Below are 17,619 nucleotides of genomic sequence, written 5' to 3' on the forward strand. Positions count from 1 at the left end.
GCCGGGCATGCAGAAGATCCCCGGCTCAATCCTTGGCAGTATCTCCAAGAAAGGCTGGGAAATGCTCCTTGCCTGAAACCCTGCTGCCAGTCTGTGTAGGTGACACTGAGCTAGTTGGAATAGGAGCCACTAACCCGTCTTCTTGCCCAGCTCAGCCCATGTGCCTCCCATGACCCTCTGTTTGCCTCCTTCCTGCCAACCTGCCCCTTTGCTTCTGCCCAGATGCTTCCTTGGAATAGGGATCTCTCAGGCCAAAGCACCCAGAGCAAAGCAGCCCACCCACCCAGCACCCAAAGTGCCAGCGCAGCCCATGGCTCAATTAACACTGTCGTTCCAAAGGCTGGGAGGGCCAAGGCACTCCCCACCAAAAAACCACCCTCCACCCATCACTGCAAGTTGTATCCTCATTCTCATCGCCCCCCCCCCCCGCAACATGTCAGCCTGTCCTGCATAGCAAGAAGAGCAGCGCCATCCAGTGGCCAGAGGGAGCCCGGCAAGAGAAGCTCCTCTTGGCCGACTTGCACACGTATTTATACACGCTCATCTACCCATCCTGGGAAAGCGTGTGGTGCAGCGGTGAGAGTGCCAGAGGACGAGGGCCTGGGAGAGACCAGGGTTCAAGTCTCCACTCAGCCACAAAGCTCAGCCCGAGGCCCTCAGGCTAACCCACCTCACGGGGTCGTTGCGGGGATTAAATGAGGAGAGCGGGGAATCCTGGGAGCTCCTGGGAGGAAAAGGCGAGGCATAAATGCAATAACCAAACCAATTCCACAAGGGGCAACACTCCTTACATGACGCTACACGGATTTCAGCCGCCCGGACGGTACTCACGTCGCTGGGGCTGAGGCTGCCGAGGCCGTTGTCCTGCTCCGAGTCGCGCCCGGACTCGTGCCCCTGGCTGGCGTGGGGGTGCGAGGGGTGGATCCAGAGCTCCAGGCGGGTGGCATCCTCCCCAGAAGGCCGGAAGGCCGACTTCTTGCCTTGGCTCTGCCGGCTGGGGCTCTTCTTCTGCTCCACCTGCACAGGGAGGGAGTGGCGCCGTGGTCAGGGTGGGGGCTCCTGGGCAGAGAGGGAGGCTGGGGGCGAGGAAAGGGGTCCGCGGCCCTCCCCCCACCCCTTACCTTCCGCTTGGTCTCCTCGAAGAGGCTCATGAGGCTCTCCTTGGCAGTGAGGATGGGGTTGCTGGCCGCAAGGCTGCGCATGTAGTAGTAGACCGCATCCAACTTCCTCCTCTGCGGAGACAAGAACAGGAAGATCCCCTTACAAGACAGGACCCTAGAGAGGGGCGACTGGGGGGGTCCTAAGGGAACACCCTCCTTCTTGCTGAGAAAGGGGAGGTGGCAATGGACGGAGAGGGGCAGATGAAGCTTCTAGGACTGCAACAAACACAAGCCCCGCAGCATTAAGCTCTTTGCCAGGGGCAAAACTCTAAGAACGTAAGAAGAGCCTGTTGGATCAAGCCAATGGCCCAGCATCCTGTTCTCGCAGGGGCTGAACAGCTGCCTGTAGGGAACCAGGAGGCAGGATCCTCTCCTGTAATCTCCAGCAAGTGGAATCTGGAAGCATTGCGGCCTCTGACCGTGGAGGCAGAGCAGAGCCATTGTAGCTAGTGAGCGGCTTTACACTGAGAGTTTTACTGCTATTTCTTTTAGCCACATTGGTCTGGATTTACAATTCTGAGTTATCACAAGGTGGCCAATGATTGGTAATTTTCCTATGCCTTAGTTACCGGACGTCTGTGGTAGGTGGAGCTTCATGCTCTTTTGGTGAATAATAATAATAATAATAATAATAATAATAATAATTTCTTATTTATACCCCACCCATCTGGCTGGGCTTTCCCAGCCACTCTGGGCGGCTTCCAACAAAATATTAAAATACAGCAATGCATCAAACATTAAAAGCTTCCCTAAACAGGGCTGCCTTCATATGTCTTCTAAAAGTCTGCTGGTTGTTTTTCTCTTTGACATCTGGTGGGAGGGCGTTCCACAGGGCGGGTGCCACTACCGAGAAGGCCCTCTGCCTGGTTTTCTGTAACTTGGCTTCTCGCAGCGAGGGAACCGCCAGAAGGCCCTCAGCGCTGGACCTCAGTGTCTGGGCAGAACGATGGGGGTGGAGACGCTCCTTCAGGCATACTGGACTGAGGCCATTTAGGGCTTTAAAGGTCAGCACCAACACTTTGAATTGTGCTCGGAAATGTACTATATTAATATTATATAGTAATATTTTATACTATAAATGTTTTTGTAAGGATGCGTAAAAAATATTTTTCACGTGATATTCTTTAGTGAATTTCATTGTGTTATTATCTTCCTTAGTGGGTTGTGCAAATTCTGAATGATGCTTTTATAGGGTTGGGGTTCCTGAGAATGAGTTTTAGAACCAAGGGCTTGGGGAACCACGGATCTAGACTCTCTTGCAAAGGAACTCCTGCTAGCTCAGAGAATGGAGAGTAGTCTCTCCCAACCTTGAAACCCTAACAAGTTTTTGGACTACAACGCCCATCAGTCCCACCCAACGCTGATGGGGGTTGTAGTCCAAAACATCAGGAGGGACGCCAGGTTGGGGGAGACCGACACAGAGTGTTTCTGTTTTCCAGTGGTGCTAATAAGGACCTCAATCAGAAATGAAGTGTGTGGCTCCTAATAAATGGCATATATATTCCTGGGACACCCCTTACGCTGATGGGGGGGGGAGGAGCAGGAAGCCCCGTCTCTGTCAAAGTCACACAGATGTGACTCAGTCACATCTAGGGCTGCATCCTTTAGAGCAGAAGAAGTTGCTTTATACAGAGTCAGACCACTGGGTCTGCTTAGCTCAGTGCTGTATACGCTGACCGGCAGCCGTGGCTCTCTAAGGTCTCAGGCAGGGAGTCCTTCCCAGTCTTTGAACCTGGGACATTCTGCACACAAACCTGGCACCTTGGCTACCCAGCAGCTGGTCTAGATGGTTTAATTAATTTAATAACAATTAGATACTCCTTGCTTTAAAAAACCCAAAAGATTTATAAAAAAGGGGGAGAAACAAGAAACTTATCAACAAGAAAAAAATAGTAACAGTAATTTAAGACTTTTTGAAAAGCTAAAATAATGACAGACTAAAACCGCATGAAAACTCATGCCAACTTAAATTTCAAAAATCAGTTTTAATCATTGGTTAGCCTTCCACAAGAACAAAGACACGCCTTCCTAGCACCATGGTCTATCTACACGATGTACGATTTGTCCACGATAACCCTCACCCGGCGAATTTATGTCCACAGACGTGGAGCTTCCTCATGCCAAGGCACCTGCAATGGGTTTTGAGGCCTGAAAATAAATGAGGGGTTCCATCCTGAAGGGGTACCTGCAGCACCCTCAGATCTTTGGGCCAGAAGCTGTGCTGTATGGTCACACTGCAGGAATAAAAAGCTAGCAAACTCTGTACATCTAATGAACCTTATTGACAGATGTTTGAGGAATTATCCATTTCAGTCAGTAAGTGAAAAAGAAGTGATGCCCACATTTTCATAAATGCTTATAAAGTCTGCTAGTAATTATTTTTGACAGCTGAGTTAATTCGTCTAACGAAATATTAGCAATTTGGGAAATAGCTGCCATGCATCTGAAACACTGGCAAAATAATTAAGAAATGTAAGCATTTTTCACAAGTGAAGCGAGCCGATGCCTCTCCTGGTGCCGTGAGGCTCACAAGCCTCCTGTGCCTGGACCACCCCGGCTCCCTCCCTCCCTGCGTCTCTCTTACCGTGTAGACAGCCAAGAGGGCCAGCTGGTTGTACGGACGTCCGTTCTTGGGGGCGATGTGCTGGGCCTTCAAGTACCAGCTGGGGAGGCAAGAGAGAAGAGTGACTGGCAGGCTAGGCTGCATCGGGGCAGGAGACCCTGGAGTGGAGAGGCTGCCACTGGCAGAGTCCTCTCCTTGGTCCTGCCAGTGGCTGTGGCAGAGATGGGGACAGCGTGACCCTGGGGAGCTGGAATTCGAGCTATACCTGAAGTGTGGCCACACGGAACCCGTCCCATGCACAGAAGTTCCCAAAGAACCCCTCTGAGGTGCTATGGTTCGCTCTCCTCTCAAAACTGACGTTCGTTATCCAGCCTTACCCCCTTCCCCACCACTGGCACAAAGTCCCAAAAGTATGTTGTAACTGCACCTGCTCACATCAACCCTTTTGCCCCTTCCCTTCTGTCTACTCAACTTTCTCAACGTTTAGACTGCAGGCTCCTGGAAGGAGAGAGGGAGGGGCTCCTCAGGACGGTTTCAGGCGGGGGAACAACCCCAGCCCTGCCTGGAGATTGGACCTGGGACCTTCTGCATGCCAAGCAAGTGTTCTGCAGCTGAGCTACAGCCCTTTCCTGAAGACAGAAAATTGTAGCAAGCTGCCTTGTACTGAGTCGGACCAGATGAATATTGTCCACACTGACTCTCCAGGTTCTCTGATTAGGAACAGTCGCAGCCCGACCTGAACCTTGGGTTTTCTGGACACAAAGCAGGTGCTCTACCCCATGAAGCGACACAGTCCCTTCCCCTCCAGAGGGGCCTGGCATATGACGTAGAGAGGCAGATGCCCTCCAGGACTTCCTCCCTCCCTACCTGCGTGCCTTCCCATAGTTGGCCGTGTCACTGCTTTGCTCTCGGTATCTGCAGATGTCTCCTTGGCAGATCAGGCTCCTCTGGGCGCTGATGAGGGCATATTTAACCTGGGGGAGAGGAAACAAGCCCATCAGTTGCAGGAAGGAGGGAGGGAGAGCTGGGGAGAGGCCTCTGCTGGAATCCAAAAACTCTTCCCTCGTATTTTAGATGGAGGCTGTGAGTGGCAAGTCTAGTGTTCCAAAGGATATTTGCAACCCACACATATAGTTATTTTAAAAATGAAGTCAATCTCCTCTCTACAGGTCTCGGATGTGACATTGTTCCCTGCCTCCCTCGCAAGATTGAGCTCCTGCCCCTTGCTGAGTGATGGGAAAAGGCAGGACTCCCCCCCCCCCCCGCCAGCTCCAGCATCCTAGTCCATTTTTGACAAGGGCAAAAGGAGATTTGATCTCCAGCTTAAAATGGAGACACAGCCGGGCTTCAGCACGCCTGCTTCCTTCGCCAGGGAAAAGCTCTGAGCTCCCCTCTGCCCAAAGAGAGGGTCTCCTTTACCATCCGTCTTCCAGGGACCCCCAGAGGGCCTGATCAACAAGGCTTCCCTCTGGCAGACCCAGGCCCTAGCCAGGACTCACCACCTTCCGCAGGGGCTTGCTGCGCACAGCCATGCCGTCCATGTAGTCCTCCAGCTTGAACTGGTATGTCGCTTGCAGCTTCTGAAGCAAACTGTCGAAGAAATCGCTGCCCTGAGACCCAGGAGAGAGAAAGTGAAAAGGGATGGGAGAGAGAGAGAGAGAGTGGACGTGGAAGGAGTACTTGAAGAACACATGCCCCGGATTCAGAATCTTCTGATGGAATAACAGCAGCCATAAGAAGAGCCCTGCTGGAGTTGATCCAAAGCCTGTCAGCTCAGCATCCAATGCATCTGTGCTTCCCGCATTGCAGGGGGCTGGACTAGATGACCCTTGGGTTCCTTTCCAACTCTATTAGTCTACAATTTTACCTCCAGTTCAGAGCAATCCTGACCTCCTTGGGTCCCCCCACCGCCACCAGGAATAGACTTGGGGACGAGCTGGTTCACTAAGCAGCTCCTGGGATTCCACCACGGTCCTTCTGGGTGCCCACAAACAAGAGTTCAGCCTTGGAATCACCCAACACAGGTTGTTTATGCCATAAAGTGGGAAGAGATCCAGAGCCTTTGTGCGTTCAGCACTTGTCAGTGGGCCACAGGAAGCTTTGTGAACAGCTTGGAGCTGAAGTCATCAGAATGTCAGAAATCCATGCAGCTGGATCTGGCGAAAGGGGGCCCAGCTCGTCCAGCATCCTATTCAGAGCAGACAAGCAAATGCCCCCAAAGCAAAGTCCACCCACAGAACTCCCTGCACTCGTGAGCCCCTGCAACTGGATTCAGAAGCATCCTGCCTCCAACAGAAGAGGAAGAAGGCAGGCTTAGCCACCCCTGTGAATTTGTCTCATTTTATTTTTTTTAAAAAGCCATCAGTACAAATGTAATAGGAGCCCTACAGCAGCCGGATTGGGCCAAAGGGGCCCCATCTAGTCCAGCCTCCTGTTCTCACAGTGGCCAATCAGACGCCCCAAAGGGAAGTGCGCAAGCAGGAGCTGAGGGCAACAGCTGAGCTCTCCCCGCTTGTGGTTTCCCAGGAGCTGGTTTTGAGAGGCAGGTTGCTGGTGACAGTGCAGAGGGGGCATCAGGAGGTTCTGCTTGGGCTACAGCAGCCTGGCCTAGCCTGCTGGCCTCCAGACAGTTTGGGCTCTGATGGCTATGCTGGCTGGGGCTGATGGGAGTTGTAGTCCAAAATATCCAGGGGGGGGGGGTGCCCGGTTGGGTAAGGCTAGGCTGCAAAACATTCTGACTTTACACACTATTTGCTATGTGTTGGGGGACAGACACACCTTTTTCTTCCTTACCTAAGGGGGTCATCATGCTAACATAACCTTTTTATTTCCGTGTGTTTTTAAAGCCACCGTATTTGGGGTCAGGCGTACTACCCCGACCCTTGAGGTGGTGCCCTCCCCTTGTGCCAGGCTATAGGGCTCGGCCTCAGGCGTCCTTACCTCATCCAGGATCTGGAGCAGCTTGGTGCGGATCTCCTGGGCGTTCTCCCCAAGGGGATCCTTGAGCAGCTGCCGGAACTTCTCGATCACCTGGTAGAAGGCGTTCTTCCACAGCAGCTGGTCCACGTTCTGGGCGTCAGAAAACTCGATGTCGGTCAGCAGGCAGCGCTTGTACAGCTGCAGCATCTCCACCCTGGAAAGGGGCACAGCTAAGCCCAGGGGCTTCCGCCTCAAACACTCCCCCCCCTTACAGTTCATCTCTTCCACAGGACTCTACTCAGACCCACAATGATACTTGGGGCAAATGTAAGAGGAGCTCGGTAGCTGAGTTGGACCAAAGACTCACCCGAGTTCAGCACGCCATTTCCCCCAAAATGGCCAACCAGAGGCCTCTTCTGGGAAGTCTATTAATAGCACAACCCCAACTGTTGTGACTCCCCAGGCAAAAGCAGAGATTCCACAGACAGGACTTCTCGTCTTCCACTAACCGGCTTAACCCCCTTTTAAAGCCTCCTTGGACATCTTCTGACAATGAACCCCATTAATTAGCAACGCCCTGTTTTGGAGTACAGGCAAAATACATTATTCGCCAAGGCTTCTGGTTTTTAACTGGGAGGGCAGCTGGATACGTCCGTGACCTTGGTGGTTGTGCTCATCCTTTAAGAAGAGAGAATAGGACTTGTTCCTTTTGAATGGATGTCTGGACCAGTATTTTAGGTTTCATTTACTGTTGTTTTTCTATCTGATCTTAATGTCTTTATTTCTGTTGCGTAAGTCACTTTAAGACACGCAAATGCAAAATGCAACTAATGAATATAAAAGCAACAATGACCTGCGAAAAGGCCTTCCTTTCCTCCTTTTATGTTCTCTTAAGGATCCGACAAATGAATGGAGGGTGAGGCTACCAATGGCTACTAGCCGCCTTGACTATGTTACAGAGGCAGCATTATTGATTTGTATTCTGCCTTTTTCTCCACGGAGTTCAGGGTGGCCTACATGGTTCTCCTGCTCCTCATTTAATCCTCACAACAACCCTGTGAGGCAGGTTAGGCTGGGAGGCAATGACTCACAGAGTGACTCAGTCGGTGAGCTTCACGACTAAGAGGGGATTGGAACCCTGTTCTCCCAGGTCCTAGTCCAAGGCCAGACTGCCTCTTTACTAAGCGCCTGGAGGCCAGTTGCTGGGAATCTTAAATGGGGAGAACGCTGCTTTTATGCTATGGTCCCCCTTGCTTTTGGCCTTCTTCTGGTGGCATCTGGGTGGCCATCGTGAGGAGAGGGTGGTAGACACAATGGACCCCTTTTGGCATGATCCAGCAGCTAGGCCGTATCCTTATGGCCAAAGTTAAAGAGCACCCACTGTGGTTTCCCCTGCAAGCTGCCCAGCTCTTAGAGCAGCAGGTGAAAGCAGCTGGGATGCCAAGACCCCTCCCCCAACCCACCTCTGGCCAACCAGCTCCCGCCCTCTCTGCCAGCGCCCACCCTGCCCCAAGCCCTCGCACCTGAGCTGCCCCATCTTCTCCAGGCCCTCAGGGCTGAGCCGGTCCCGGGACAGGAGGTTGCTCAGCTGCTGCTCCAGGTTGCTAGCTTCGCGGAGGATCTTGCTGAGATCCTGCTGCTGCAGGCTGCGCACCTGCTGCTCCATCTCGGGGCTGAGGGGCCCAGCCAGGAGGGGGCTGCACAGGTAGGGCTCAGCTTGCCCCGGGTAGCCTGGCGGGTAATAGGTGCCCGGGTAAACTCCGTTAATGGCACCGACCTGATAGGGCAGGGAGTACCCGGCGTAGGGGTAGGAGGGGGCTTGGCCTGCCGCCCGCCCGTAGTAGTAGGGGTTGTCCGAGTTCTGGAAGCGGTAGTAGGAGGCCTGGGCCTGGCGGGTGTCCCCCCGGGGCGGAGGGGCCGCCTCGTCGTCCGTGTCGAGGAAGTGCAGCTGGGAAGCCTGGCTCTTCAGGGCCGGCTTCTGCTCGGGGTTGTTGGGGTCCCACAGCCGGCGGGCGGTGCCCCCTCTGCCCCTCCCCCTGGTCCCCTTGCCCAGGCCGCCGCTGAAGAGGAGCCGTGGCCCTGAGTGGGGGGCTTCGGGGGAGCCGGCACCACTGGCGGTGAGGTCCGTGTTGGCCGGGAGGACCAGGATGCCGCGGCCCCTGCCCTGGGGCTCCCGATTGGAAGAGCCCTTCCCCACTTCGGCGGCCTCCGTGGAATCGCTCAGGCTGGCCTCCGAGGGCTTCCGCTTGCGCCACTCTGCCTCGGAGGGCTCCCCCCGCCCGCCGCCCCTGCCGCCCGCTGGGGCTCCCTTGGCCTCCCGCCCACCGGCGCCCCGGGAGAGCCAGCCGTGCTCCAGGCGCCTCTTGGCTGCCTCCGAGTCCCTGCTGGAGCCACGGACTGCCTCGGCCTCCTCCTCTTCCGCCTTGTCTTCATCCAGCGAGTCCGTGGAGGAAGCGGAGAGCTGCTTCCGGGGACGGGGCCTCTCCTTGGGTGGCTCCTGGCGCTTCCGCCCGGCCTCTGCCTCCCCGCGGGCCCCGTCGGCGCTGTTGTTGCTCCCGGCTGAACTGGTGCTGCAGGTGCGGTAGCGGTTCCGCCGCTTGTCCGAGCGCGAGTAGCGCTTCGGGGTGCTCTGGGCCTTGCTATGGGCAGCTGCCTCCTCGCCGCCTTTCCGGACCCGCTCGGCCCGCCTGCCCTTCTCCCCGCCACGGAGGAGCTTGGCCCCCTCCTGGCTCAGGCCCCCTTCCTGCCCCTCAGGGGCCGCTGGCTTCCTGTAGCCCTTCCCAGCGTCCCTTTCGGGCTCTTCATCCCGCTCCCCCTTTGCGGGGGGCTCCTCGGCCGCCAGCTGGGGGGCAGCGGGCTCCTTGGAGGGGACCTGCAGGCGCTTCCCTGGCTGGTAGATCTGCTGGTCAGGCTTCTTGGCTCGCCGGATGATACGAGGACACCAGTCCTCAGGGGAGACCCCCGGATCTTGTGGGGCCCCTGCCTCGGCAGCGCCTTCCAAGAGGCCATTGGGCTGCTGCTGGCTGCTTCCCCGGGGAGGGTCCTGAGGGGCTGGGGGCTCTTCCTTGCTGGGAGCAAGGGGAGCTCCTCTGTCGCCAGCCAGGGCGCCTCCTTTGGCCTCCTCCTGCTTGGCTGAGAAGCTGAGCTTGTTCCGCAGTCGGGAGAGGCCTGGCTTGTAGATCTCGAGGTCAGGGCGCCGATTGTCCTTGCGGTGGCGAGGCTCCTTTGTGGTCTCTGCAAAGAAGGAAAACACAAGGAGGTGGTCAGCCTCGGAGCGGATAAGAAGCACCAGGGGAAATCAGGGACACGGCTGTGGGCTTTGCCTAGGGAGCAAGAGAGCCAAAGAGGCAGGGGAAACAGTGAGCTGTGACCAACACATATTAGGACCAGCGCAGGGCCAAGAGGAAGATGTCTGACTGAGCAGACCTGGTGCCAATTCGCTTCCCTTCGGAGTCAAATCGCTGGTCCACCCAACTCAGTACTGCTAAGACATACTGGAAGAGCCTCTAGAGCAGTGATGGCCAAACCTGGCCCTCCAGCTGTTTTGGGACTACAATTCCCATCATCCCTGACCACTGGTCCTGTTAGCTAAGGATGATGGGAGTTGCAGTCCAAAAACAGCTAGAGGGCCAAGTTTGGCCACCACTGCTCTAGAACATTTCAAGTAGGACTCTCTCACAGGGCAGAGAGCGGGAATGTTATTTCTCAAGCAGCACAGCTCCCCATCGCTCAGGGAGGACTGGAAGCATCCCCTCCCTGACATCCTGGAGAGCTGCTGCCAGCCAATGTCGGCAATACTGAGCTGGATGGAAATGAGTGTGTTTCCTTCTGACCCTCCCTCTTGGTCCCCACTTCAGTTCTTTGGGGTTCACCAAGTGGCTGCTTGGCCACCTCACAAAACTGACATTGACAGTCACAAACTTAGAGTTTCTCTTTTAATTTGCCCACCCCCCATGCATGGCGCTTCCCACCACATCCCACCCAAACGGCCACTTCCATGGTGACGTATTGTCATAAAGCTTCCTGGAGACGCATCAGGATGCCGCCTCTGCCCTACCAGGTGCTTTTTTCAGACACAAAGTATTTTTCACGGGCTTCTCCCCACATGCGGCCCAAAGACGCGCAGCCCCCACCCCACAGGAAGCCAGAACGGACCTCCCACAGGGGAGAACATCCTGAGAGTAGCAGGGGGCTCCCACTGGTTGGCTCCCTGTGCCATTGCCAGCTCAAAGGCTGCCAGGAATGCCAGGTGGCCCTCCTCAGGTGTTCTGAGCTGGCAGGGATCGGAACCCCGGAGGAAGCAGTGCCCGTGGCAACAGAGCCTTGGTGGGGCGGGGTTCCGGAACCTTCCAGCCAAGGGGACCACTGGGGAAAAACTGGACTGCTGGTGGGGAAAGATGGCTCAGCTTCTGGAGTATTGGCTGAATGTGAGAACGCAAGACTGTAAGAACTTGCCGCCACCACCAGGCCTTAGATTTACAAGTGAAGTATAAGAAAACATTTGTAAACCAGCACAAAGCAAGCAGCTGATTCGGTAGCAATATACTATGATTCTTGTTTTAATGGATGTAGGATGTGATTGCTTTTGTTCCGTACTGTTCATTTCTCCATTTTAGTTCTTATACTAATAGGAAAAAGTGGGAAGCAAACAATAGTCTACAATGAACAGTCTCCCCAGCGTTTCCAAACCCAAATGGAAGAACTACCATACTTTTTCGTCTATAGGACGCCCCCATGTATAAGATGCCCCCTATTTTAAAATTTAGAAAATAGGGGGGATTGAGCTTTGAGGGATTATTGGGGGGGATGCCAAAAATCGCTTACCCGCCAGAACGCAGCACACAACTGCTTACAATTGCCCCTTCGAATCTCAGGCTCGCAGTTCGTTCCAGCGGGTGAGCGATATCAGTTGCCCAATTGCAGCCAGCGGCCGCCAATTACACTCTTGCTTGCTGCGACAAGGGCAGCTGTCTATTGGCTGCCACAGCGGAATCAGGCTGGGTTAATGGCGGCCATTGGGCAGCTGTGACATGAGTGGTTGTGTGCTACGTTCCGGCAGGTGAACGATTTTCAGCATTCCCCCCCCCCCCCCCAAATAATCAAGAGGCCAATCGCCGCTTACAATCTCGGGCTTGCACCAAAAAACCATTCGCCCATCCCCCCTGAGCACTAACTGTATATAAGACAATCCTAAATTTTGAACCTCATTTTTGGGTCAAAAAAGTTCATCTTATACACGGGAAAATATGGTAATACAAAGCAAAATCCCAGCAAGGCACCCAGGCTTCCCATCATCCCGTCCTCAAGGAACATTAAGGTGAACACACAACCACTCCATAGAAACCGGCCCCCTGAATGGCAGGAACAACTTTAGGATGACATCTGAGCTTTGTTTTCCAGGTAGGACTTCACTATAGACTGCAGAGGGGAGAAGCAATGTGGTCCACAGGCTGGAGAGCTGGATTCAAGTTCTACCAGCTCTTCAGAGGAGTTCCTGGCTGGCTGTGAGCAACGTCTCCATCTCTCAGCCTCAGTCCTCCATTTGCTGTGAGCCACCATCCACAATGAGAGAATCCTGCTTGCAGCCAGCTTCCATCATATTTACTTGAAAATCATATTTACAGCCCAATCAATGCAAGTACAGTGGTGCCCCGCAAGACGAATGCCTCGCAAGACGGAAAACCCGCTAGACGAAAGGGTTTTCCGTTTTGGAGGTGCTTCGCAAAACAAATTTCCTATGGGCTTGCTTCGCAAGACGAAAATGTCTTGTGAGTTCCTGTGGTTTCCCCCCCTTCCCCCAAGCCGCTAAGCCGCTTAACAGCTGATCCGCTAAGCCACTTATCAGCTGATCCGCTAAGCCACTTAACAGCTGATCCGCTAAGCCGCTAATCAGCTGATCCGCTAATGGGCTTGCTTCGCAAGACGAAAAAACCGCAAGACGAAGAGACTCGCGGAACGGATTCTTTTCGTCTTGCGAGGCACCACTGTATGGCTCTATACGTGTCTATCACCAGTTTCAATACAGACTGCAGCATTACTAAAACTTATGTGAGAGGAAACAGCCACAACCCAATGCAAGAACTAAACGTTCACTGTCTTGGGATGGTGGACAAAAAGTGCATTACATAGTGAGGAGGGTCTTGATCCATGGGACCTCGTTTCAAAACTGATATATGGCACAAACCCACTGTGCAGCCTCAACGGGGCACATTCTGTGCCAGCCTGTTTTCCACCCAATCTGTTTCTTTCACTTCCATGCTTGCACCCCATTTTTTCAGCGCAATCTTAGGGGGAGGCCCTTCTCTTGACCCTCACAGGCACGCTTTGTGTGGACGCAGGAGAGGGGCTTCCCAGTGGCTGCTGCTCCCCCAGACAACTTTGGGGCTCCCTTCCTAGAGAGATTAAAGCTGGTTCCCTCCTTGCTGTCCTCCGGAGGGGGGGTGAAGATTTCTCTCCAACAGGCCTTTGGGGATCTGACTGCTTTTAAGGAAACAGCTCTTAATATTATTGATTGGCTGCCCTTTCCCACAGGGCCCCAGGGCGAGTCACAACTCCAAGCACAACTTTAAAACTACAGTACTTGCAATCAACAAAATGAGGCGGCTCCTTATTTTTAAGCAACAGCCTTCTGTGCTGTTCTTGCTTTGCTTTGTTACTGCTTGCAGTATAACAGATCAAGTTTCTTTCAAACATTGCTCTAACTCCATTGATGCTTTAATCACTAAAAAAACAACAACTAAGGTCTTTTATGTTTTTAAAACATAATGCATGTGTTTTATGCACTGGTGAGTTTTTAACGTTTCATGATGTTTTTACATGTGTTGGAAGCCACCCAGAGTGGGTGGGGTATAAATAATAAAAAATACTATTATTACTATCATTATCTTCACGTATTCTGTGCTTCACGGCTGTGTTTTGTTTTTAATCTTTCGGGAGGGGCGGGGTGCAAATGAATAAACAGAATAGAAACGAGAAACCCCACCGAGATCCAATTAAATATAGAATAACGATGAAGATGAGGGTGACGATGGTGGCGATAGCGATCCCCTCACGGTGAGAATAACGGCCGAGGGGTGAGAACCGTGACAACCGCCGCCACCACGCGGTGGTAACTGCAAGAAGCTCCCCGCAAACTCGCGTGTCGGCGGGCCGTGAGGAAGCGCCCCCGCCCGCCCGCCGCGCGCCTCCCCCCGCCACGCCCCCCGGGCCCGTTCACGCGGAGCCAAGTCCCGGACGCGCGCCTCTCCTCCCCCCGCCCGGCGCGCCCACCTGGTCCTCCGCCGCCCCTGGCCGCCCCCGAGGAGGCCGCCTCCGCCGCCGCCGCCAGGACGCCCCTCCTCAGCTCCGCCGCCGAGACGCGGACGCGCTCCAGCTCCGCCGCCGCCGCCATTTTGGCTCCCCGAGAAACGAAGCGGGCGGACGGCGGCCGACGCGGGACAAGCGAGGGGCGGGACGGAACGCGCAGGCGCAGCCTCCACCGAGGAGGGAGGGGCGGGAAGCAGCTCTTTGCCCCGCCCACCGGGCCACGTGGCCTGCCAGGCTGCGTAGAGAAAAGAAAGGGCAGAGGAGCAACTCAGCTCTCAGGATAGACGAGGAAGGGGACGCCGGAGTCTTCGGCTAAGTCTCCGGCCTCTCTCGCTCCCGGAAGAGCCGCTTTGCTGCTAGACGGGCTCAGTAGAAGGCAGCATCCTGCGCTCCTGTTTAAACCAGCCTTGTATCTAAAACACTGAGGACCAGATTCCTATTTCATTCCCCCCCCCCCAACATGAAATGAGATTTTTGGGCAGCAGCACGTTCAGCTGGTTTGATTTTGAAAAGGTGGTCGCAAAGAGGGGAATTCCTGCTCTGTTTAGAGGGAGAACGAAGTAGGAATGGGAAAGTGAGGATTTAAAGGCCGTTGCATCTGGGTGAAGAATGCCCTTTCCTCAAGCCCTCCAAAAGTTTCTGGCGACAGCTCCCATCACCCGTGGCAGCAAACGGGCCAGGCTGCCTTGAGCCCATGTGCTGAAGGCCAGAACAGCTGTAGAGCACCAAGTGAGAGCCCCCTCCTCCATGCCTTTGCTTGAGCCTCTTTGAAAGCCATCCCCATTGCAGGCCCTCACTGCCTCTGGTGGGAGCGAGTTCCATAGTTTAACTACCGTATTTTTTGCTCTATAAGACTCACTTTTCCCCTCCTAAAAAGTAAGGGGAAATGTGTGTGCGTCTTATGGAGCGAATGCAGGCTGCACAGCTATCCCAGAAGCCAGAACAGCAAGAGGGATCACTGCTTTCGCTGCACAGCAATCCCTCTTGCTGTTCTGGCTTCTGGGATTCAGAATTTTTTTTTTTTCTTGTTTTCCTCCTCCAAAAACTTGTGGGCTGGTGCATCTTACAGAGCGAAAAATACGGTATTTGGCGCAGCCGAAATGTAATTTTGGAAAACCTCAAGGGCTGATATTTTCACACAGAGATCTGAGCTAAAAAAGTTTTGCTCCTACTTTTTGCAGGGGAAGGGAGTGTGGTAGGGAGATACATGCTGCTACCATCTGAAGGCAGCCCTCTTTAGGAAACTTTTTAACGTTTGAAGTTTTATTCTGTTTAATATTCTGTTGGGAGCCGCCCAGAGTGGCTGGGTAAACCCAGCCATATGAGCAGGCTATAAATAAATAATTATTATTACCACATCCCATCCCCGGATGCCCCCACTGCTGTCACTAACCAAGAAAGAAACAACATGGTGTCAGAAGGAGCTGACAAAATCTGGGCTGGAGGCAAAGCAATGGTCAGTCTGAGCTAAGACTTTGGGACATAAAGACATTGGGTCTGGAGCAACTCCCCATGCTGCATTCATGCACATGAAGGACCGCACTGGAAAGGCTGGTCTACCTAGGGCAGGTCATTTTCAAGCTTTTCAGATCCAGGACTGTTTTAACTCAAATCATGCATTTAGAGACCGGTTTCTTTTATCTTTTGCCATATATCAACATGGCAATAGTGATCCTGTTGCAACCCACCAGTGGCCTGGGGACCCCCCACGACACCAGGGCACACGGATTACTTCAACACTTTTTATTTAATAGCATCTTTTTGTTTTTTGTTTACAGTTATTTACATGACACGCCCAGCTCCTCTGCCAGTCTGGAAGCACTAATGAGGCTAAGGAGAGGATTGCCTCGTCTCTTTTAGACGTGGGTGGGGAAAGTCTGCAACAAACACAAGTCCCCTCAGCCCCAGGAGATCTGTGAGTGCCCTCTGCCTAAAAATGTAAAACAAAACCCCTGACACTTGGCAGGGAGCCCCCTCACTTCATGGCACTGCTGGCTTCAACACCTCCCACAGCCAGGAGGGGGGCACTTCCCCAAAGGGACTGAGCTTTGCTCCAGTTCTGAGCCTCCGTGGGGTTTTGTTTTTGGGCTTAAACGAAGGTCAGCTGACAGGCAGAAAAAATTAAAGAGCAGCAGGATAGAAAGCAAGTGGGTGGTGTGGAGGTGGATGGACTCCCCCATTTACCACCAGCCCTCTGGTAGTTGGGAGAATGTTAATTGCGCCTGCAAAATATATAAAACCAGTTGAAGAAATGGGGGGGGGGGAGTGGCAAGGACCGGGTGTGAAGGGAAGCTTGCCCAGCCCCAGGCCTGACCTGCCTCCATCTAGTCTCCAACGCTTGCTTAATACAGCATGACTGCTTCCTATGTGCGTCTAACCTGCACAATTGCAACCATCCATGGCTGAAGGCAGGCTGGTTGCAATTGCACAACTGAAACCCAAGCAAGGCGGATAGCTTATAAGCTATTTAGGTGCCAGGTCTGCTTGGGGTTAAGCTGGTGCCTAAAGAGCTTTTAAGGTTTCTGCTTTGCTTGGGGGACAAGGCTGGCTCAGTGTATCAGCTCTGGGATGCTCTCGCAGGGCCAGCCAAGTTCCTGTGAGATCTTGCATGAGCATCTCTAGTTTCCCAGAGTTCGCTGGCTGAGTGGGCCTTGATCAGCAAGCAAAGAGTTTAAAAGCTCCTTTGGACCAGGTCCACTTGGCACAAAAGCCTTGTGAGGACTGGGGATTCTCTCTTTTTCTCCCCACTCTCACCTGCTAGCTACAGGGCAAAACCAAGGGTTTGGGTAGATGCAATTTTCATGTAAACGTGGAAATCCTGGAACTGAACTCCCATGTAAGGTGCAATCCTACTGTTCACTCTTCCAGAGACCAAAGAGGAGCTATAAAGCAGCTCTTGCTTCCACAGCTTAAAAAGCTTTGCCAACAGATGTTTGGGACTGAACCTCCTGTCAGTCTGTGCTCCAGGCTGGCTGAGAAACAATTAACCTTCCACAGGTGGCACTGTCCCTGCCAGGGAAGGCAGCACCAGGAGTGCTGTAGCTACGCATCAGCAGAACGAGACGGGAGGGGACAACAACAGGTTGTGGCTCTAACAGGACAAGACGACGCAGCATCACCCAGACGGGCACTGCTGCAGCTCCCTGGCCTGGCTCTCATCTTTGGCCTTTGATTTGGAGCAGACCTCTTGCAATTTCTGTTCTGCTCCTAGCAGGGAGGGGACCAGAGCAGGCCGGATCCTGAGACGAGCATCCCTGAGGCTGCAAACTGACCTGTGGCCCAAGCCCCTGGGGTTGGGAGCCCGCAACATAAATGGCTCTGGAGAAGGAGGTGAGGCCAGATGGAAATGGAATCTAGAGGAAGCAACACAGCTGGAGGAGGGGGCGGGGGGACAAAACATGTGATCTGCCACAGACACCATCACTTGAGGGCCAGAGGACAAGGACATGGAGCCTGTGGGGACCCTCTAGGCATTGCCAAACTTCAACTTCCATCAGTTCTGGTGAGAGAGGAGGATGGGGAATCATAGCCTCATGACACCCAGAGGGCCATGAGCTCCTGGCAGAGGCTGCAGGGCAGAGGCCTCCCCACACTCCCCTCCTGCTCTGGCCTTTGCCCAAAAGGGAAGCAGGCTCACTGCTGGGAAGGGCCAGGCCTGGGATGGATGTGAAT

The 17,619-nt window shown here is 53.9% G+C and overlaps 1 protein-coding gene across 5 annotated transcripts in view; it reads right to left on the reverse strand.

The window, feature by feature from the left end:
- The window catches only part of SMG6 (SMG6 nonsense mediated mRNA decay factor), an 86,675-nt gene extending 72,613 nt beyond the window's left edge, over positions 1-14,062 (reverse strand). For 2 of the 5 annotated variants that reach the window (XM_083480214.1, XM_083480213.1), the window contains exons 1-8: positions 13,912-14,062; positions 8,166-9,876; positions 6,664-6,856; positions 5,223-5,333; positions 4,591-4,697; positions 3,745-3,823; positions 1,122-1,232; positions 832-1,017 (exon numbers count right to left, since the gene is read on the reverse strand). In XM_083480214.1, the coding sequence (XP_083336340.1) occupies positions 832-1,017; positions 1,122-1,232; positions 3,745-3,823; positions 4,591-4,697; positions 5,223-5,333; positions 6,664-6,856; positions 8,166-9,876; positions 13,912-14,032 (2,619 nt within the window). In that variant the 5' untranslated portion in view covers positions 14,033-14,062. Of the gene's footprint in view, positions 1-831; positions 1,018-1,114; positions 1,233-3,744; positions 3,824-4,590; positions 4,698-5,222; positions 5,334-6,663; positions 6,857-8,165; positions 9,877-10,797; positions 10,947-13,911 lie in introns of those variants that run through there. The other 3 variants (XM_083480215.1, XM_083480217.1, XM_083480216.1) reach the window with 3 other exon arrangements.
- Between the last annotated feature and the right edge of the window lie 3,557 nt (positions 14,063-17,619).

The sequence above is a fragment of the Podarcis liolepis genome (genome assembly GCF_965112155.1).
Source record: "Podarcis liolepis genome assembly, chromosome: 16".
Taxonomy (NCBI): Eukaryota; Metazoa; Chordata; class Lepidosauria; order Squamata; family Lacertidae; genus Podarcis; species Podarcis liolepis.